The sequence below is a fragment of the Gallus gallus genome, chromosome 6 (assembly GCF_016699485.2).
Source record: "Gallus gallus isolate bGalGal1 chromosome 6, bGalGal1.mat.broiler.GRCg7b, whole genome shotgun sequence".
NCBI lineage: Eukaryota > Metazoa > Chordata > Aves > Galliformes > Phasianidae > Gallus > Gallus gallus.
Window position 1 is genome coordinate 19,993,926 of NC_052537.1, and position 22,849 is coordinate 20,016,774.

At 41.8% G+C, this 22,849-nt stretch overlaps 1 protein-coding gene across 11 annotated transcripts in view; it reads right to left on the bottom strand.

The window, feature by feature from the left end:
• Positions 1-69: 69 nt before the first annotated feature.
• Positions 70-22,849, bottom strand: part of ACTA2 (actin, alpha 2, smooth muscle, aorta) — a 56,203-nt gene continuing 33,423 nt past the window's right edge. For 7 of the 11 annotated variants that reach the window (XM_015288392.4, XM_046942894.1, XM_046942896.1 and 4 more), the window contains 10 exons: positions 13,409-16,687; positions 12,465-12,609; positions 7,055-7,226; positions 5,326-5,454; positions 4,771-4,881; positions 4,189-4,273; positions 3,945-4,106; positions 3,519-3,710; positions 2,370-2,551; positions 70-1,556 (listed from right to left, as the gene is read on the bottom strand). In XM_015288392.4, coding sequence (XP_015143878.1) covers positions 1,413-1,556; positions 2,370-2,551; positions 3,519-3,710; positions 3,945-4,106; positions 4,189-4,273; positions 4,771-4,881; positions 5,326-5,454; positions 7,055-7,183 — 1,134 coding nt within the window. In that variant the 5' untranslated portion in view covers positions 7,184-7,226; positions 12,465-12,609; positions 13,409-16,687 and the 3' untranslated portion in view covers positions 70-1,412. Of the gene's footprint in view, positions 1,557-2,369; positions 2,552-3,518; positions 3,711-3,944; positions 4,107-4,188; positions 4,274-4,770; positions 4,882-5,325; positions 5,455-7,054; positions 7,227-9,474; positions 9,517-12,464; positions 12,610-13,408; positions 16,688-22,849 lie in introns of those variants that run through there. The other 4 variants (XM_046942902.1, XM_046942901.1, XM_046942899.1 and 1 more) reach the window with 4 other exon arrangements.

Genomic DNA, 22,849 nt, shown 5'->3' on the forward strand with positions numbered 1-22,849 from the left:
TTTCTGGATGGGGCTAGAATTAGGTAAAAAGATCTACCTAGAGTTAGAAGGAAGAACCATACAAAGGTATTTGCTCTTACAAGAGTTTATTTAGTATCTGTTCCAAGAACCTAGATGACCTAGACTTTAAATAATAAGGTTAGTACAAAAGAGTTCAGAAATATGCACTGTGTCTGAAGAAGGACAAGATCTGAAACCCAGCAGTTACACAGCTGTAGTAAATAACAGGTGCTGCTGCAAAAAGCTTACAGGTTCAAAGGCAAGGAGTAACAGGTAGGTGAGGTAAGTAAACAGTTGAGTTTAAGGCAGGAAAATAAGTAACAAAAATAAATAGCATTCTTCATCCTGAACTCTAATGAATGTGGATTGCAGCAAAGTCCTTAGAACTGACCTTTTTCAGGTCTGTCTCAATTAATTCTTTGGTCATAAACGTATTTTATATATATATATATATATATACTTCTAAGACAGCAGTATTGGCTTCAACGTTTATGCGTATACTTCTCTTAAAAATCAGTCTCAATGTATTTAAGACAAAAAGCGGAATCAGAAAAGTCATAGAAAAAGAACTTTGTCTAAAAACATTTTATCTGCTCTGACTACATTACATCCTCCCCTCCAGAAAAACAAACAAACAAACAAACTTCTGAAGAGCAATTGTATTAAGCCAGCTTAATTACCCTTAAACTTTGATGAAAATCACAACAACAACATAAGCTACACTCATTCAGAGGACACATAATAGCAAAGTCACCTATTCAAGCTAATATCAGCACTCAGATATGCTCCCAGAAGGAGAGGTTTTATTTTTAATAGAAACAAAGCAAAAGAAAACAACCATGAAAAGATATAGAAAGCATCGTACACTTCTGGGCCGTAGGGTATAAGAAGTGCCTTTTCCAGCATGGTAGCTGTGAACTGAGAAGTGATGTGGACAGATAATATTTCTGGATAGAGCAGATGCAAAGCAGAGTGCACGTGCTCCTCCTGGTACCAAGCAGATGCTGTGCCCCTCTGCTGCTGCCCAGAACTTTGGGAACACCATGACTAGTTCTGCTTGCAGACTGAAATGCATACCGAGGCTGAACGCTGGCACCGTGCAGGCTGGGAGCTGAGCGTTTTCTGGAGTTGATACCACTGGACAACAGGTACCACTTCTACGCCCACAGCGCAGTAGCAAATTTACGCCACGAGATGGAGCTTCGCACCAGCTGTAATGGCAACTCCACAACTGCATCTCTAAACTAGGAGCAGCAATTTCATTTGCATATTTAAAATTTATTCCAAAAAATACACCGTATCCAATTAACCAGCCATTACGATGAAAGATTTATGGAATGAAATTTTAAGAATGTATTTTCCTGAATACATTCACAGTAATATGCTAAAAAGACATAGAAGTATAAAGCGATTTAAAAGCATTTGCGGTGAACGATGGATGGGCCAGCCTCATCATATTCCTGTTTGCTGATCCACATCTGCTGGAAGGTGGAGAGGGAGGCAAGAATAGAGCCTCCAATCCAGACGGAGTACTTACGTTCAGGAGGAGCAATGATCTGTTTAAGAAATAAAACCATTAAATGCAACGTTAAGCTACGAATTTGTTATACAGAACTATTAAAGCAGTGATACTTTGTATTAGTGAAAACACTGTACATGTGCACTAGTGTCTTGCAGTTAGCCATTGCAGCAAGCCATGAAGTTACAAAGCTGTTGCCTGAGCCTGAGCCTACACCCTCAGTTCCTCTGGTTGAATCAGTCTGCCCAACACAACAACGTGTGTGTGTGTGTGTGTGTGTGTGTGTGTGCATTCATAACCACAAAAGAGACAAGGGGAGGCAGCCACTCTCATAGCATGAGACAAACATATAATGGTAGCCCAGGGGGGCTTGGAAGAATGAATGACCGATGGAATGTTCCTATCAGTACAGCTGACAAAATGTTTGCAAAGCAAGGAAGGGGAGAGATGCAGCAGCAGAAGGATGAATAACTTGTTAGAATCTTTTTCTTAACTTGTGAGCCAAGGACAGAAGCAGCATTTCCTACACCCAAATGCCATTAGCCATAAATTGCTGAAGAAGCTGCAGCTCTACAAAAATGAATGTTGCTGATTCCATGCTATTCTTCTTTGGCCTTGCTAGGTCAGTTTGCAGAACACAGCATGAGAAAGGAAGTGAGAGGAGAGAAGGCCCCGTCTTCTTTTAGCAGCCAGGGTGACTCGTGCAGATACCAGGGGATGATTTAGTAGAACATGCAGGCTTGACTGAAAATATGTACAAAGCACTTTGTAAAGAGTTGATATTCTTTGTTAGATTTCTGAGGATTTTTTACATGTTCCCTCAAATAGTTTACAAATTATTGCACTGTACCTTGATCTTCATGGTGCTGGGAGCTAGAGCAGTTATTTCCTTTTGCATTCTGTCTGCAATGCCCGGGTACATTGTAGTGCCTCCAGAAAGCACATTGTTGGCATAAAGATCCTTTCTGATGTCTATGTCACACTTCATGATGCTGTTGTAAGTGGTTTCATGAATGCCAGCGGACTCCATGCCTACAGAAATGACAGCAGAACACTGAGGAAGCAACTCCATACAGAGACTTAAAATTGTTAATGCTGAACAGACAATGTGAGCTGCAGTTTGTCTTTGGAAGACAACAGTCTTCAAGGCTGCAGAAATACGGAAAGTCATTCTGCTGCTGTTTGAATTATTTACTTAGAAGCTCCTTTGGGCACAGCCCTCTTTCCCCACCCCCATCTACACACTCAACTCCTCGTTAAAAAGAAAATCCAGGGGTATGGAGTAGTACAGTTTCCGGTAGGCTTTTGCAGACAACCTCATATGTCCGAAGAATTCCTTATATGGTCCTGGAATCATTTGTTTTCTTGTTCTTACTTTTTTTTTTCCCTCTATTTTTTTTCCCCCTTTTTAAACTGAGCCAGCTTAGAGAAAAAAATAGTCAAAATATGTCCCAATACCTTTAACTAAGTATGCAGCTACTTCATCTATTTATGAGCTGATATTCCATCAAACTAGGTTTTTACGTGACCTTGCTGCAAGCTTGCCTCCATGACCATTGATCTGCTCTGCAAATGTGATGCACTCTGGATTCACATTTGGGGGCAGTCTTTCAGTAGAATAAAAGTAGTGCTTTTTGTTCGCTTGTTTTTTAACCCCTCCCTGCAAGCACATTCAGACTATAACCCTCATACCATTTAGAAAAGTGTTTCTGCAGCCAGAATTTTCATAGTAACTAATACATAATATACACAATGTCATGGGCTCAAAGCCAGAAATAAACACTCGGAGTTTATTTTGGGAAAGCATTTTGCTTTACTGTTTGACATAAAGTTCCTCCCAGTGTATTAATAGTGCTGTTCTGAAAGATTATTTTATAATAGGCACTGGGACATACTTGCGTATACATCTAAATGAGCCAGCAGTGGGATACAATCAGAAGGAAATAGAGACCTGGTATTTACGAGCAGCTTACCAAAGCACAATAGTCATTCAACCTACCAATGAAAGATGGCTGGAAGAGAGTCTCTGGGCAGCGGAAGCGTTCATTTCCAATGGTGATGACCTGGCCATCAGGAAGCTCATAGCTTTTTTCCAGAGAGGAGGAAGAGGCAGCAGTGGCCATCTCGTTTTCAAAGTCCAGGGCCACATAACACAGTTTCTCCTTGATGTCACGGACAATTTCACGCTCCGCTGTTGAGAAGATTCAGTTTTTAGAATGGCACTCAGCCACACTTTCATTCTCCAACATCCTCTCCATTTTTACACAGATCCTCTCTGCCAGTCCTGCAGAGAAAGTACTTTTTCCCTGTTGGATTCTTTCTTGTTAATGAAAACAACTGCAGAACCACTGCTATTCCTTCTAAGGGCACTAGAAACATTGCACATTAAACAACTCCCCTCCTCAGCTATGCAGCATGCCCTTACCAGTGGTCACAAAGGAGTAGCCACGTTCCGTCAGGATCTTCATGAGGTAGTCTGTCAGGTCACGGCCAGCCAGGTCCAGACGCATGATGGCATGTGGCAAAGCGTAGCCTTCATAAATGGGCACGTTGTGGGTGACACCATCCCCAGAGTCAAGCACAATCCCTTTGAGAAGATAACACATGATTCAGGCTCAGGTGCTCACACACAACTGTTTTGAACACCAGTGCCACCTCTAGAGACCTACCTGTAGTACGCCCAGAAGCATACAGGGACAGAACAGCTTGAATAGCTACATACATGGCTGGCACATTGAAAGTCTCAAACATAATCTGAAATGCAATTAACACAATTAGCTTAGCAGTAGGGATTTTTGTTTAGTTGTATCATTACAGCAAAGGAAAGGGAAAATACAAGATTTTTGTATTTAGTGATGGTTGGTAATAACAAGGAAGGAAAATACATTTAAATCAAACATTTGTCCTTTCTGACCCCTCCGTATCCAATCTACATCTACAATGTATTAATACAGACACATTAAAGATCATCTTGTAGTAGGCCTGGACACACACACACACACAGAAAGATGAAAGTGACAACACTTGGGCAGACCAGAGTTCTCACATCCAAAACTGATACACAGACTTTTCCAAATAAATGTAGTAACATAGAAATCTGACACACAGTCACTGTGCACTTTCTATCTTCCCTTACTAAGAGATACACACTGCAGAACAATCAAGTTGTCATGACTAACTGAAATGATGGTGTTCACATCCTGCTGAATCCACAAACTTGGAATTATTCCATAGCTTCAGGGTGAGATTACCTGGGTCATTTTCTCTCGATTGGCTTTGGGATTCAGTGGTGCTTCAGTCAGCAGAGTTGGGTGCTCCTCAGGTGCAACACGGAGCTCATTATAGAAGGAGTGATGCCAGATCTGAGGACAGTGGCAGAAGGCAAAGGAGAAAAATACCATCAACTAGCAGCTCAGAATGACTTTCAGACAGGTTTAATGCTCCAGCACTCTGCTTATAGCACTTTAGAGACCGGCGAGAAACGTTTCACATGCAATTGTTCTTATTGCCTTCGTAGAAATAACCAAGGTAACTGGAAAAGGAAACACTCTATCCTCAGGTTAGAAATATCACTGCTAATGATAAACGACTTCTTCAAAGGGTACACAAATTAATGAAAATATATATAATCTTGCAATAGGAGAGAGAGCTGCATAGACTTAATTCCAGCTTGCTGCTAACAAGCTTCTCATTAAACCACACCTGACAGCACAACACTTTCATCTAAAATGTACCAAGTAATGTGTTAAACATTCGGTTCAAGGGATTGTCTACCAGCGATGCACATTATTACAACACTGACAAACCTTCTCCATGTCATCCCAGTTGGTAATGATGCCATGTTCTATGGGGTATTTCAAGGTCAGGATTCCTCTCTTGCTTTGAGCCTCATCACCTACATAGCTGTCTTTTTGACCCATACCAACCATCACACCCTATAAAATAACACAAATAGAGTTAGTCTTTCAAGGAGAGGTAACTACTTTGTGACACATCACCTGAGATAAATTCAGTTGCCAGTGACACTAATTACAAAACACTTTATAAATACTAATGACTGGAGAATTAATCATTTTTCCAGTACAGTTAAGTAAACAGCAAACAAGTACAATTTTTTTTGTATGATATTCAGTTGCATGCACACACAAGAAGTACAATGTCAAACTCATCAAGATGAAGTAGAATGATAGGCTTGTTTTAATGTTCTTTGTTACTTAGGGATGACCTGTCTGCTGAAGCATAGGAAAGCAGATGGGGACATTGTGCCATCTAAGGGCCGTGATGCAGCAATACACAATTCAGATTTTCCAAGTCTATGGGCTAGAAGTTGGAAACTACTCCGGATATACAGTAGTCTCTATGCTTTAAGTTAGAAATACTGTTAAAAAATAGTATACTGTAGGATGCTTTGACTACCTAACACTCTTACCAGAACTTAAGTCATTTTACGCTCCAAAACGTGGCTTCTCTAACAACTTGTACCTTGGAAACAACGTGGACTTTAAGTTTATGATGGGATGATCCTTCCTTCAGAGGTCTAATGTCTTCCATAATACATGATCAGGAAAAAAGAGATTCTAGAAATCTGCTGTATATTTTTCTACTGTGACCCTATGATTTATTTTTGAGCAATTAATGTAATTAATCCTGTCTATGGAAGATGACACTTGAATATATATATTTTTAAATTATGGTAATGTTCAGAGGCTTCAATTAGACCTCCTAGTGGCTATACCAAAAGGCACATATTTCACTTGCCCTCAATGGCTTGAAAACTTATTAGCTGGGTGCATTAAGTGCCACACCTTACAGCCAGTCCACCTCTCCTCATTTCAACACGTCCTGAGGTGACACAGAAGAAATCAGGTGGATTTTAAAACCCAGCAGCCAGCTTAGTTTGTTATGGCCTAGCTAAGCTGCTCTAGATCTCACTAATGTTGATATGGCTCAGCAACCTTGTATTTAACAACTCAGCTAATAAATACACTTTGCAAACTGTTTAAAATTGATGAGAATATATCATATGTTCAAATGTAAAGCTTGCAGCTAAAAAAAAAATAAAAAAAAAAACAAAACCAAAAAAAAACAGCCCTAGAAACCCCAGAGAGGTGTCTGTCTGTGACACAGTGAAAAGAAGAAGATGGGAAACAGACTGACAGCTTCTCCTTCCTCCCTTAGTTCCCTGCACATCATCTATCATCAGTTTTAGGGCAGTCAAAAAGTCCAGATACTTCTCTGGGATTGTTTGCTTTTAAACTGTCTGTACTCACCAAGTTCTCTGGGTGACGCAAAGTACAGGGAGAAGAGAGCATAGAAGGAAGTGCAAAAACTTGAGGATTCCTTTCACAAGGCTATAGATCTGCTTTGACTCAGGTGAGTGCACTGCTGGACACATTTTGCCTATAAATACCACATTACACAGACTATCCAGGGCTGGGTTAGCCTCAGATGCAGGAAAAGGTAGCTCGGGGATGGAGAGTTGGGAATGGGGCATGTCTCCAAGCCCAGTATGGAATAACTTAAGCATTTCATCACCTGGTGCCTGGGACGACCCACGATGGAAGGGAAAACTGCTCTTGGAGCATCATCCCCGGCGAAGCCAGCTTTACAGAGCCCTGAGCCATTGTCACAAACAAGGGCAGTGCTGTCCTCCTCCTCACACATCTTCTATGTCAATGTCCTCAGGTGCTCCAAGCAGAAAACAGCCCTATGAAAACAGCAAGAAAAGAATAATTGAAAAAAAAAAACAAAGTGAGGTACCAGAACCACCCTGTAAGACAGAGAATGCGGTATAAAAGGAACTGATAGGCAGGAAGGCTGTATGCACCAGACATAATTCAAAGTACTCCATGGAACTATTCCAGTCCTGCTGCATGGAAAGACAGATCATCACAGCTTTGAGACAGCGAATGTTTATCTAAATTTGGCCACGGAAATCCACCACTGAGGCGTAGGTGGGAGATAAAGAAGACTGCTGGACTGACAGCTGCAAAAACAAAGGTCTTTTTGCATCAGATTCAGTATGATGTCCCCTGCCTCTATCATCCTGACAAGACTGGTGCACGTAGAAAGATGATATCCTGACTTTAAAATGCAATCAAGGACAGCATGTGTTTTGAAACTGTCCATAGTATGTGCTCCATCATCATTTCAAACCAGCTAATAAGCTGCATTTGTAGAATGACAAAGTAATTTATGCTGGCTCCCTGCTTCACTAAAACAGAAATTGTTTTTCTCCTCAGGCAACAGGAAGATAACAAGGGTAATAAAAATGCTTTAAAGGGTTTGTATTAAAGTCATTTACGGAAACAAGCCCCGAATACCAGCACTCGAGAAGAACTATTTGCCCACAATTTATAGTGTGTTAGGGAATCACTCGACTAGCTGGGAGCCTGGACTTCCATGCAGAGTTCAACAAATTGCAATGTGTTAACAGCCAAAGCAGACGGCTGTCATCCAGCAGCCCAGCTGGCTCCTCGCGCAGCCGCTCAAACCTGCTGCCATGGGAATGCTGGAAGTGCACGGCGAAGCGGCAGTGGGGTCAGTGAGAGCCATGGCTGATGAGCATGGGAGCATGAGGCAACGCTCAGCCTCCACCACAGATGGACTAGTAGGGACAGCCTCCCCCAGACGCTTCACTGCAGACCCTTCACAGCCACGAGACGCAGCTGTGGGACTGCTTCTGCAGGCTGCAGTTCTGCATGGATACAGTAGCTGCCAGGAGAAGGCATGGAGAGGGAAATCCCACCTTGATGTACTCCAGATATTAAGTCATTATTACCAGAAAAGGAAAGTAGGTTGCAATTTTTGCATTTCTTAAACTTTTGGGAAAACAGGCTCTTTATATTTAAGCATTTAGTCTATGGAGTACAATTGTTATCTAACATGAATGAACAGAGTGGTTTAGAGAAACCATTTCCTAATTAGGAAATATGCTTTCCAACCGTCTGTTTTTGGAACAGAGTTCGAGGTCAGGGGGTTTGCTCAAACCAATGCAGAGAATGCAATGCCAAAAATCACTTGGGGGAGGGGGGAGGAGGGAGCAGGAAAGGCTGCATTTCTGAGCTTGGTGGACTCTAATGAAAACCATATTTAGTAATAGAGCACAAAAAGCTGAAAAATCAAAGCTAAATCATTCAGGCAGGACACTCTGCTTCCAAGGAGTGAGTTGCAGCTCAGGACTGCCATGGCATGCAGTAGTAACATCCTCCAGCAGCAAAAGTCACTCAGCACTGCAGAATAAAGGAAAATATTCACCCCAGCAATTAATACAGTATTTAGCCTCTTACTTCTACCTGCTTTACACTGAAAGACAACCAATCACTTCCCCAGCCTCTACAGCATGCTATCAGGAGAACAACTCCAGCCTCACAAGGAACGCTGTGTATAACATGATCTTTAATAAAATGTTTGGCGTTTTGCAGACCACAGTTTCATATCTATCGAGACAGCAACGAATACACATGCATCCTCATTGCATCTGATTAGATACTGCTATTTTGCATCTTCCAGCTCTTCTTGCAGTCACACTCCAAAACACTCACGTCAATTTAAGCTGATTTGAGAGCACTGAAGCAAAGCTGCTGAGAAACCACTACACAGTGTGCAAATTCACCCATTCAGGAACTCTGTTCTGTCCAAAGCTAACTCCATGGGGGCACACGGGTTCACTTAAATTCCAGCTGTGCCATTACACAGTCTGTGTCTTTATATTACTGTTGGAGTGTTGGTGGAATCGGCAAAATCATCAGATGTATTTCCCATTCAAAAGTGCTTTAAAACAAATACAACTCAGTGTAGACATTAAAAGCATTTTACCAATTCAGTTCTAGTAAGTAATGCCTAAGCAAACTGCAGCATAGCAGTACATCCTCCTGAATAGCTTCCATGTGACATTACTTAATTAAAGTCATCCAGAAAACTATAAATCCCACTATTGGTTCAGTGCCACTTACCCTGACAGTGCTTGGCTGGGGATAGCAGCTCTGGGATGGTGCACTGTGTATCCAAAAGCACCAGGGTTATATAGCCCCTTCAGCTCTTCTCCTCCCACCAGCCTCCCAAACAAGGAGCAGAGATGAGAGAGACAGAGCCGAAGTCTCTAACAAAACCATATAGGGACCTTATTACAAAAACCTCTAATCTGGGTGGCCACAGGCCCTGAGTCCCTTCCACTGCATTCCAACGCAGAGCTCATGAAACAGGAGGAGACTTTCAGCTGTGTAAGATAAACACTGCAGAACTTGCTAAAATGCAGCAAGAAAAGTGTGCCTGTGACAGACACCCTCTGTCAGGAAGAGCACACGTTCAAACAAGAGAGGCCCAGGCCTCCACAGGAACATCCAAGAGGCAGAGTGAAAACTGAAAGAGCAGTCATTTGTAATAGGGAAAGTGTTTTTAAGGAGACACTTCGCTTTTGTTAAAGATTTTGATCAACGCAATGAGAATACTTTTGGCAAGCTAAACAGCTACTGAATTTTGCCACAAATTCACTTAAAAGGTCCACACTTAGGGATACTAAAAGAAGTATCTGCTGTTGCATAGGGTTCATAGTAGGGTCTTTGAAAGCTGTGTAAACGTTCTGCTAACAGGTTGTTATGGTGCCCCTAGCCTGTAATGGGTGACAATCAATATCCTGTCTCCATCAGTTTATTTCCAAAGCACTAGGAACTGTGGACAAGCTTCATCCTAGTGTCAATTCCACTGATGGACACAAGCTGTAAACTCCTATCTCAAAACATTCATAATAAAGTTGCTGAATTTCATAACCTCTAGCTAGCTTTGCCCCGAGCATATTTTTAGCAACTAAAGCAAAGGTTCTCAATGTATGAGCTATTTTCAGAGGACTGGATTTATTTGGCTGCAGCCAGCTGTTCTCTAGGCAGACTGTGTCTCATGAGCAGCCCTTTCACAGTCAACAATACATTGCCCTTGAATTACTACTAGAGATCAGAAATTAGCATCTCTAAACTCTATCTCTAAACCACTACAAATTCAAAAATGGCCTATGCACATGAGCCAAGAAAGACACAAGAATCCAAATGAGATCCTTGCTTTGTGAGTCTTCTTGCAACAGGGAGCAGCATCGTGTGTTTGCTTACGGAGTGCTGCCTAACTGAGTAGTCTTAATGCTAGAGATCTCCCATACAACCGCACTGGGATTTCTTCCAGTGAAGAGATTTGAGTACAAGGCAACATGTAAAGACAGCAGATAGGAAGAATTATGGACTGAAGACCAAAAGGAATTTAACTTTTAAGGAAAGGAACTTCTAAGGAATGTAATTGCCTTTGAGGCACAGATACAGAAGCTAACAAGATCATGAGCCATGCAAAAGCTATCTATAATTTCATTTTTTAGCACCTGGACAAAAGATGATAGACATTAAACAAACAACAACATACAATCTACCAACGTAAGCAGTCTACTGCAGAGGACATAGAGAGATACTTTCTTGCGTATCTTCAACAGGCCCTTAAATGACACCCAAAAAGAAATAATTTTTTTCAAATGATATTCAAAACACAGCAGATGGGAATTATGTACTTTTCACATAACTACATTAGATCAGCAAATCAGGTTAAGGGGAAGAAGAATTTCATGCAGCAAAACCCTCCAGTGCAGTAACATATCTGATTTCGAGACAAGCATTAATTAATAGAGGAAGTATAATCCAAGGCTTTTAGATCCAGAAGAATCCAAATTAAGGTGAACACCTAAATGACAGAAGGTTCACTCATCCAAAAAAAAAAAAAACCACAAAAACCCAAAAAACAAAAAACAAAGAACCTTACTGGTGATCACACTCTACTGGGTACAGTATGAGATTGCAAAGGCAAGTAAACACTCCTTCAGCAGGAATGCCAATCAATTCACATAACACCTCTGCATAGCTAGAAATAGAGGCAACAGTTTTCTGCAGAAGACGTCTGTAGACATCATGGGAGGCAGTGGCCATGCAGATATTACACTGTTTCTTCTCTCTGTTAAACTTCATCATACCCTGAGCAGCTTAGCCTGGTGCATATCCCAATACCAGCTGGGGCAATGGCTGCTGTGAGAAGTGGTTGTATGGGTGGGGAGCACACGTCACTTTGAAACACCTTGGGTGTCATAGGCATCAAAGATTTGGGAATTCTAACTTTCAGGGTGCTTGTGAAAGATACAGCTGACACAGAAGTTTACCCTGCGAAAGCAGTTACTGATATGACAACAAGGAGGATACATAGTGTTTGGAGGGACTATTTTCAGGGCATCTGCTAGAGTTAGGGCTGTGCAGACTGGAAGGGGGAAGTAAGCCCAGAGACTGACTTAGCAGTAGCTGTGGATACATAGAAGCAGCACAGTGAAACTCTATAAAGACGTAGCACAACCTTGCCTCCAGCACACAAAGGAGAGCCAGTGCTCTGCAGACAGCTCGTCTCTGGAGTGTTACACTATGGAAGGTCCTGGGGCAGGAAGGAAGGCAGGCAAACGAGTAAACTATGCAAGGAAATGAGCTCAGTACAGCTTGAGGGACATTACAAAATACAGGCATTTCTTTTCTTTATAGTGACTCCATTGCTTAAGATATGATCACAGATATTGCTAAATAAAAACACATGGGGAAAAAGTGACATTAATAGTTTATACCTTTCTTCTCAGTGACATAGGTCATTGCCAGAGGGGTGGGAAATGGGGAGAGAATGTATGTGGCATGAGACAGGAATAAGAACCTAAATAGAACAGGGCAGAACAAGCATCCTGAGAACTAAACCTAAATGCTGGGGATAAAAATCTCTGAACTTTCCTCTATGGCTAAAGATGCATACCAGCTTAGCCCAGTCACGTTTCTGTTTTCAACAGAAAAAGAATAAATACCAAACTATCACTCCTGAAAGCAGCCAAGATCCCCCAGTGGAGGCCAATTCCATCACCACTTTTTGCTCTCTACTTTTAAATACTTACACTGCTCATTTGTATAGAAGCCACCAAGCGCAATTTGCCCTGTGTGTATATACCTCAAGGCTCTACTTCTTTCACTGCATCCATAGCCAAAAACTGTTTCCATGCTGTTTATCTGTCCAAAATGTTGTCTATCAGAGGAGCATGTCTGGAATACAATGAGAGAAAGGAAAATAACTGGAAAAAGAGAATTTGTTGCTTTTTTTTTTTCCATATACTTTCCCTTGATCTTTTTATAGTATTACTAGCAAAGCTCCCATGTAGACTGGAAACTACTTCATTGACCATCTTTCAAGGTATCAGTGGAAACTCTTAGTTACATGTTTCTTAAGACAAGTTCTTTGTTTTTCAGTAACTTGCACATATTTTCATCTGAACAGAAAATGTGCTTAGGACTGCATGCCAACAGGAGCTGTATGGCTCTGCCTAGGAAACAGGCTTCGGCTGTCCCCAGGAATGCAGCCTCAAAGGCCATGCACTAGCTTGTAGATGTCATACTTTTTTGGTAAAGAAGGGCAGAAGCTGAAGTTTTTTATCACAACTGCTATAGAAAACTGGGAAAAAAAGTAACTCCTTTACTCATAACATTACAGCTCATTACTTTATAAGGGAAAACAGCTTCTCAGATATGCATGAAGACCTTCCTGCTTAGATCTAATTGGCTGCTTAGGAATGAGACTCTGCTAAATATGTCTCTAGCTCCCTTTTATTTGGGGATTCCTTTCATCTTCTCGGCATTAGCAGAATCCCAAAATATTTCTGTTTGTCTGGCTTCAGGCCCTCTCCTCTATCTCACTGATAGGCTTTACACTTTTCTTCTTCCCCTTCCCCCACCCTTTTAAGAACGGCAGGAATAAGTAAGCTCTAGGGAGCAGAAAGTCCTAATAACTTGATTCATTGCAGCTGTCGTGCAGTGCACATCTGTAAAGCGTCAGAGCAATCATTACCTGTCAGCCACACAGACTGGCTTGCTCTACCATTGTCAGGCTCTAACATCTTAAGACAAAGCAGCTCGAATCATTCTCAAGACAGTTAGTAAAATGTGGTAGTTATCAACCTGCAAAGTTTGGAACATAGTTTTGTCAGTGCTGTTTAAAAGCAGTGGGGTGATGAGCATTTTAATTCACAACTTCACTTCATCTTCTTAACAAGGACCTTTCTCCATGATAACATTAAGTAAAGTTGCCCCTCATTCAAAAATCAAAGGAAAATACTCAAAGTAAAAATGAGCTAACAGCTCCCTCCTCTTCCTTCTTTGATAAATAAACAGAACGTAAGAATGAGTCCTGTTGCATCAGGCTGATATCATGTCTTTGCAATTTCCTTCCATCTTAAGCAAATCCTTAAGAAAGAAGGGGGACAGTGATAATTTTCTTCCTATACCCTTCCAGCTTTCTTATGAGCAGCAGAAGGATTTCTCGAGACAGGAGTTTGTATCAACACTATCATGTGTAATAGATGCTGACAGATTTTTCCCTCCATTAATTTTCTTGATTTAAACAGTTCTGGAAATACATTGTTCTCCATGATTTGCTCTGGAAATAAGCTCTACATTTCATCTGCAAGGCACCACCCACAGCTCAAATTGCAGCTGGAGTGGACATACCTCATGTCAGAAAGAAAACATCAAATATATCAGAAGCGCAGACAGAGGAACGCTGTCTCCACACCAAGAGCTGCAAATCCACCAGAGATCCTGGATCAGTTCTCAGGCCATTAGCCAAGGCTGAGCTCTGCCCTACTGTGCCTTAACACAGCAACTGCTCAGTAGCTAGTCCACAGTTCGTGAAGACTGGTGTGCCCTAAGTGACATTGCATACAAGGGTTCCTGATAACCTTACATCAACTTGTTTCCCATGAGAAAACAGATTCCTCCAGAATCTGAACCACTCTGATAACACAGTCTAAACTTACCCAGATACAAATGACATCTTCCCACTGTATTACTGTGAAAAACAATCACTGTACTTGTCAGAAACTCAGACCCACATGACATGTGTACAGGGGCAGGCAGAAAGCAGGGGTCCTTCCTCTTCTCCTTCTTAGCTCCTTAATCGACATATGTCTGTACTGGCAGCAATAAGGAAACCTAATGGCTGCACGGAAGAGAAGCCCTACTCTTAGCTCACCAGAAGAAAAGTTTCAAGATGAGCTTGCGAATTATGAGAGATCAGATATTTCCCATCAGAAAAATATTCTGGAAGCAGGTCTCATAAGGCTACTACTTACAGACTAAAATGTAGACGCATTGCGTGTTGTCAAATCAGAGTCCCACGAGCTTCAGCACCTGTATCAGCCAGGCAAGCTGCCCCTCCAGCGAGCAGGAAGGAGAAGCACCTCTAGAGGGCAGTTTTTCCACGACTGAATGTACCAGTTCTTCCAGTGTTAGAATTTCACTTTTTCTGACCAACACACAGCTTCTTTGCATGCAGGCTCCGGCTGATAGCAATCTGTGGAGTTCCCCTCAAGACAGATTTTCCCAAGCAGGTACTTACCTCTCCCACATGGGTCAGCCATGGCTTCCAGCTCTTTTCTCCTGGCTCCTGGGCCGGGCACATGCAGCATAATTAGGTGTCACTGCTAGGCAGGACCAGGAAACCTGTCCTCACAGCAAATTCTTTCTCTCCTGGATCAGTTACTCAGCACAACTAACAAACAACTCCTGAGAGTACAGTTGTACCTTTTTTTTTTTTTTTTTAACTTACACCAGAAACACTATGTCACAATGAAGGAATGAGCATTAAATATCAGTGAACTGAAGAACGCATGAAAACAAGTGGAAATATACAACCAGAGTGAAGTTAACACATATTTTTAAGAATACCTTAGGATAAAAAGGAAATGTACTTTTGAGACCAGCATACTACTATACGGAAATATATGCTCTTATATATAATTGTCAAAAACAACGCACCAAATGCAAACATATTTAACACGTGTGTTTTCTATATCAGAAAAGAGCCACGTGGGAATTCAAAGCATTGCAAAATGGATTTGGGCTATTTCATCTCCACTGCGGGAGACTGAAAGAACAGGCAGTACAGTTAGGCACATGGAGTGCAGCAGTTCTGGATAGCCCACATCCATCCAGGTAGTCCAAGACAATAGGCTGAACTGTGTCCAGAGCAATTAATGCTTCTTGTCATTAGCTCTTTGAAGTGATTAAGGGGATTTTACAAAACAGGAAGAAAGATGGCTTACTAAAATGCCAAGCATGTACTGGATAAAGTAGCCTCTTACAAACTTGTCAGGTAAACACATTCTAACTGCCACTGCCACAAACGCAGAATTAAAATAATTAAAAAAGTAAAAGGGGGTATCTTACAATAGACGATGAATATGGCTTCACGAAAATGACTTCTAAAATCTAACTTTAAAGAGAAATATTACAAATTAGAGTGTGAAAGGTTATTCCTAAAGTTTCTAACTTTCTAAAACATGGTATTGTTAAAAATTAGGCCAATCTAGAATTGACAAACAGATGTCTGTAAGTCTCACAACACAGTAGTGCAGGGATGTCACTGCTGAGTGGGCGTGACTGTGTGGGACCTTCCCTTCTCATCATTGGCTATGACATTTAATGCTTTTAGCAGTGGTCTGAACGATAACAATTACAGATCAACAAAGCGTCTGCAAGTATATTTACAACTTGCTGTAATCTATACTGCAGATCTAAAAGAAAAAGCCCTCCCCTGCAGGATACTGTGTATAATATGAAGCCCCGAGAAAAACCTTTGCATGTCTGACCTGTGCAAAAGGATTTCCACCTCTATCTGCTGGATTTTTGCTGGGTGTCACTTTTGTTTGTCTGCACCTTGTTCTCATCAACACACCTGGCAAAGGGGTGCCTAATTCACTGCTGGTGATAGGAAGGACAGAACAACACTAGTGCCACTCTCTGTCCTCTGCACAGTGTCCAACTGCCTCTGTGACATCTCCCCCACACACATCTTGGCCACTGCTTGGGCCTAGAATAGCCTCTCTGTTATCCTCTGTAGTGCTCCAATCGACTGATGGCCAAAGATGGTTGGTCACTTCGCCAGGATAAACTTACCACACAGCTGTTGTTCATACTCTGGAACATTCAGTTTATGAACTTCTCCCCAAGTGACAACCAAGTTTCACAAAAAGACTGAGATAGGCAGGTTTTCGCCTTTGCTTTGCAGATGCATCTTGTTTACATGAGGTAGGTCCTTCTTCCTCTTTCTTGCAGACAGTCTTGACAACTATGTTGAAGCACAAGATAATGTCATTTTGTTTAATAATTTGCTTGGTTTTCTGAAAGTGTACCAGCCATTTTCCAGCCAAATGCTCTTTTTTCCTTTCCCACTAAAAGTGTTTTACATGTCCACCTTTATTTACTCAAATTCTCTATCAGACCAAAGAATATTTTACTGTTTTCCTTTTATGAATGTAAGAGAGACTTGGACACGCATTTCTGAGACAAATATAAGAAAAACAAACAAACAGAATTCTACAAAGTTTTCATTCATTCCAGCCTATCCCAAGGTCAGTTTTTTTCATGGTAATCAATGGCAAGACAACCTCTGGCTTCATAGGGGGCGGAAAACAATAGGACTTGGATCTGACCTGCTGGTTGTCCAGCTGCAATCTTCTCTGACCTCAACTGCTTTTTGATGTGTTTCTTAACAAGGAAAAGATCATAGGTACTGTTCTGTATTGCCCATACACATGTACTGTGCATGTAGAAACTGTTACAGACACAGCTCTTGCTGTACACTGGTCTCTGTTCCACAGATGGAAGGCTATCATCTGCCCAATTTCACTGAGGTTATCAGGACTTCATGAATATCCCAAATACTCATGAGCAGAAAATGATATAACCTGCCTGTTCATGTTCTGTTCTTCTAGCAAGTCTAACAGCACTAAATAAAATACAAGCTTTTATAAACTTCTGTCTCAGAATTACTGTTTCTACCACATTGTCACTGTTTTGGGTACTTCCCAGGTTTCTCTTTCTTTCAGTTCCTCGCCAGTAACTCCTTGAACAGACTTAGTAACTTCTTTCACTGCTGCAAATCACTGCTGTCCAGGCATCTGAAAATGCCTGGATAGCTTTAACAGGAGGATACCAGAACTACACACACATCTTTTGGCATCCTAATTAGAGTCTGTCACTTCCTGTATTGTACTTAGCTGTCTCTGGGAATTCACTGACAAGGCCAAATGCTCATACCTCTTCAACACAACATAAGTCTTTCCTTTGCACTCTGATTGCATTACACAGCACGAACACATTGCTTAATAAAAGGAGGAAAATATGTAATTAGCAGGTCTGCAGCATAAACACGTGTCCCTTTCTGAACTGTATATAAATAAAGCAGCGTAGGAATAGCAGTGGCAGTATTAAAAACTCAGCACCACTCCCACTGCAAACAGCCTGGCCTCCTCAGAAACACGGGCTGCAGGGGGGAGTGGGGGACAACACCACTTGGGAAAAAGGGCTTACATCTGTTTTCTTTTTCTCTGCTTACACCATACAGGCTGTTGTTTCCATGTAGTTAAACCTTCCCTATTTGGTTGATTTTTAATAATTTATAGCTATTCTTTGGCAGACTGTTTTTCCAGATCCTTTTTTACATGTAGGCCCTCTAAAGAGAAAACAAGATGGAGGGTTCTGAACCAGGTCACCCAGGAATAGCCAAGCTATGGCTGGGAGAGCCAAGAAGATGATCCTTGTGGTAAAAGTCCTTCAATACACCAGGATGGTCCAGGCTCTGCCTTGTGTGAGGTACAGGGCATAGCATCTGCCCCTCTGTGAGGCTGAGGGAGAAGAGAGGGAAGTCCCCTGTTACTGACACAACACATCTTGACATCCGCTTGGTGCACATGTGGTAAAATCTTAGCTTCACTGAAGAAAACATCAAAATGACCACTGATCTCACATATGGCTCACCGAAGTGACTCAGTAAGAGTGGAGAACCCTTCCTTCTGCTTCTTCCTCTTCAGGATCCTTCATCCTATCCATTCTTGCAGGAGACAGAGGCTGGTGGCAGCAGGAGAGAGGGAGATCCCATGCAGCGTGGAAAGAATGCCGTTTTGGAAATGCTTAGCTTCAAAGAAGTATGTATATGAGAAATGAGTCAGCTGAAAAGTATCACGAACATCCTATCTGGGAACTAAACAGACTGCTTCAGCAAATACCAACATTACTGCATCCCTTGTTGTTACAGCCACCCCTGGAGACACACAGGATTCTAAACCCATCACTTAATTGCTGATGAGAACACTGACAGAAAACAATCAACTGTTTTTTCACAGAAATATAAAATAGTCCATACGTACTCCTTTTATCTGCTTCACGCTCACAAAAGCTCAACTCAGAGGAGGTTGTGCAGCTGAGCAGAGGAGATATGACTCATCCCTGTCGTTGTGTGATCTGCCCAGGCCTGTTTGTGCAGATGTGCAGTGGATGTGGGTGTGTGGGTGAGGGCAGGGAACGGTGATGGTCCACCAGGTCCAAACCTGCTCCTGCCACAAGTCCACTTTACCAACATTTTGCTCTTGATCATCTCCCTGAAGCTCAAAGCCCACTGAAAAAGCACATAGCAGTGCCCGGAGACAAACATTCAGAGTGAGAGCACTGCATCCTGTCCTCGCTCTGAAGAATGTTTGATGTTGCAGAGGATGGCAAATGGCATGTGAGATGCTAGTGGGAGGGATAAAATTTTCCACTACACTGTCCCTCCCCCAAAAAGAATTTTAAAGGTTAAGTGATATTAAAAACACAAGGGAGTTGGGAGCGTCAGCCACCAGGCACTGCGTTATCTCAGTGTGCTAATCTCACTTGTCAGATAATATCCCACAAACAGGAGCATGACAGAACAAAGCTGACTGGAGGTCCTAAATCACAAAGGCACAGTATTTGTTACAGTTTTAGAAGCTGTGATCAAGGACAGTATGCTAAGATCTTTCAAGATGTTTCCTTTAGTTTCTCCTCTCTACCACCACCTTTAATAAAATCTTTGTTAACATATTATGAAAATGCTTTTTCCCAGCGTGTGGCTGGTTTTGTGTCACTTAATACCTGAAATTAAGCCATCTGCCATGCTTATCACTTCCACCTTCAGACCAACACTTAAAAGAAAAATTAAATACCTCCTTTTACACACATTTACCTTTTAACTCCAGACATTTCTCTACAGGCATTTCTATCTCACTGTCACTGCTAGGATTCAGCCTTGGATTTTATTCACAGTTGTAGGAAACCATAACACAACTCACAGACCAAATCATGCCGGGCAGTGCCCAAAGGAAGAGGCCTAAGCACTTCCTCACTCATCCCTTGGAGGACATCTAGACTGCCTTGCACATTATCTCTAGAGCTTTTACAGTTCATCTGTTACATATTTGACAGTTAGCATTAGCTTTACACTAAGCTTTGCAAGGAGAAAGCACGATCTCAGTAATACTGTCCTCAAAAAAGCAGCTAAGAGAAAAAAGCCTACCAGCAAGCAACTGAAGCTAAGCTGCCAGCTGCAAGCTCTGGGTAAAGACAGAGGCCTGCAAAAGATTCCAAAGAGATGCATTTACGATATATCGGATGGTCACAAAGTCAAATTTTAACTGAGCCAGTGAGATGTGCAAAATATTTGCTAAGAAGTGCAGCTTTCAGGATCTCAGCCCTCACAGTCGCAGGGCGCACACCCAAACGACTGGGACGGAACAGTCCCATGGCTAAAATAAAATCAATAATCAACCCTAAGATAGAAATACATCTACATTTATGGTAAGGTTATAGTGATTGGCTGTGAGAGCTACCAGGCATCCAGCCAATTTGCTTTTCCAGTCTAAAGAAATGCTCGGTTTGTTTGAAAAAATGATTTTTTTTTCCTGCTGTGAAGAATGCATTGACGTCATCATAGCGGGCCTGCTGAACAACAGCATGGAGCAGGAGTGGCGTCAAGAAGCTGAACCATGGAGTAAGCGTGCATATCTATTTTAGCTTGCAGTGCCAGGAACAGTTCCCAGGTCTTATTCATCCCCTCTAGAAGGGAACTGCTGAAGGGACAAGTGACTTGTTACAAGTTTCAGCTTCCTGCTGTTTTGTTACATCAGCCACACATACACAGAGACCAGAGAAAGGGAGGTTCCTGAGGTGCTCCCACTGAGAGGCCTTTTGTTAAACAAGGTTGCAACCCTGGATCTCACCTGGATTCAGACATCATCTATATCCTTCATTCCATCAGCCCTACTACTGATACTTCTACCACCAGTCGGAGTTCCACATTTACTCCCCTCTCCATCCCCCCCCCCAAATACACCATCATCTATGGCTCCACACGCCCGATTTTCCAACTACTATTTCTTCTGACAGCAATATGCCAGAACTCCCCAATCTGTTTGTTTTTAAGCAGCAGCCTTACTGTGTGGCTGCAGCACAGGAAGCAGCAGAGTTTGCAAACTTCTCTGTTAACACACTGCTTTCCCATTTCTATGCTGCCATGCCCACAGGGTGTTTGGGCCCACCCAGGGCTTTGCTACCACATGATCTGACCAAGATCCTTTCACCATACCACCAACGCAAGTGGTTATCAGTAGCACTTCAGAAAGGGTGAAGACCAATCCTGAGTTTTTAGAAACAGGCTGTATCACACTGCAACATAAAAGCCAACACTTACAGTCACTGAAGATCATTTCTAATATTCTCTCGCATTTTCCTCCCTTTTCAACCAAATCAGGTTGTCCAAATACAACTGTTGTCCTCCTTAAATTGCATTTTAGGGCAGATCTATTGTCTACTGAAGAACAGGGTTATAAGCCAACATACACAAAACCAGAAAATGCAAAGTTAAGAGATGAAGATAATTGCATGGAGGAGTTCATTACTATTCTAAATTTTTAGAGATCCTACGTTTAGTTCACTAACATACTCCAAGTGTAAGTCTTCTGCACAATAATCTTCTAACGTGCATTATAGGTCAAAGGAGAATTTAAGTTTGATGGAAGCACTTTGGTTAAGTCATATTATGTTAATCTAAATTGCCCAATTTTAGCACAAAAGAATTGTTAAATAATCACCAATACACAAAAACCAAAATTAAATTGAGTATTAAAAAAAAATAACAATATATTGTAATTTAAAAAAACAAACAAACAAAAAAAATGCATAACAACCGAAGAAAGAACAAAGTGGTAGAAAGCAAGTCAGATCTTATGCTTTTTACCCCCCTAGAGCATAAATGTGGATTCAGTATTTTGAAGTTCAGACCAATACAGACCCCAGATTTGTGTTTATTTCACCTCAACATCTTTCCTTCACCTAAGAGACAAAGTATGACAGCCTTCTCAAAATTTAGTGGTTCATAATGTCATCATACCCTGATGGAGTCAGTTTTAATATGTTCGAGTAGGCTTCTAAGTGGGGAAGAAACAGTTTAATGCCAATTAAGGCTTGAATATAAATTTCCAAAGCCAGAATACCACAGTAATATGTTTAAATTCATTCCTATGCCATTTTTGCATCTATTTTTAACATAATTTGTTATGATCAGTGCCCACATGCGAACACGGAACAACAAAACCCCATGCATAAATCAAAACAGCACAGTGAGGTCAACAACTTCACCTCAGATTCAAAATCTTACATTTTTAAAGATAGAACAGCAAAGAAGCTAAAAACTCTGGTTGCTATATGGCAACTGGTTCTGGTGTTGGATCCTTCTGAAATCTGATCCCAATTTGCATATTAGAAAACAGGCAAGGACATCTGCTGGTAAGAAAAATAGTGCAGCCATCCAAAGGGACTTTGATATACTCAAAAGGTGTGCCCTTAGGAGCTTTATGAGGTTCAACAAGGCCAAGTGCAAGGTGTTGTACCTGAGTCAGGGCAATCCCAGATCTGATTACAGACTGGAAGAAGAACTCCTTGAGAGCAGTCCGGTCAAACGGGTCATGATGTATGAAAAGCTGAACTTAAGCCAGCAGTGTGCACTTGTGCCCATAGGCCAGCTGTAATCCTGGGCTGCATCAGAGGAAGAGTGGCCAGCAGAGCAAGGGGGGTGACTGTCCCTCTCTGCTCTGCTCTCATGAGGCACCACCTGGAGTACTGCATCCAGGCCTGGGGCCTCCAGCACAAAATAGATGTAATTCTTTTGGAGAGAGACCAGAGGAGGGCCATCAAGACACTTAGAGGACTGGAGCACCTCTCCTATGAAGACAGACTGCAGAAGCTGGACTTGCTCAGTTTTGGAGATGAGAAGGCTCCAGGGAGACCTCATTATGGCCTTTCAATATTTAAAGGGACATTATAAACAGGAAGGAAACCAATTTTTTACATGGGTAGGTAGTGACAGGACAAGAGGTAATGGTTTTAAACTAAAGGAGGGGAGATTTAGGCTAGATGTCAGGGGAAACTTTTCACTAAG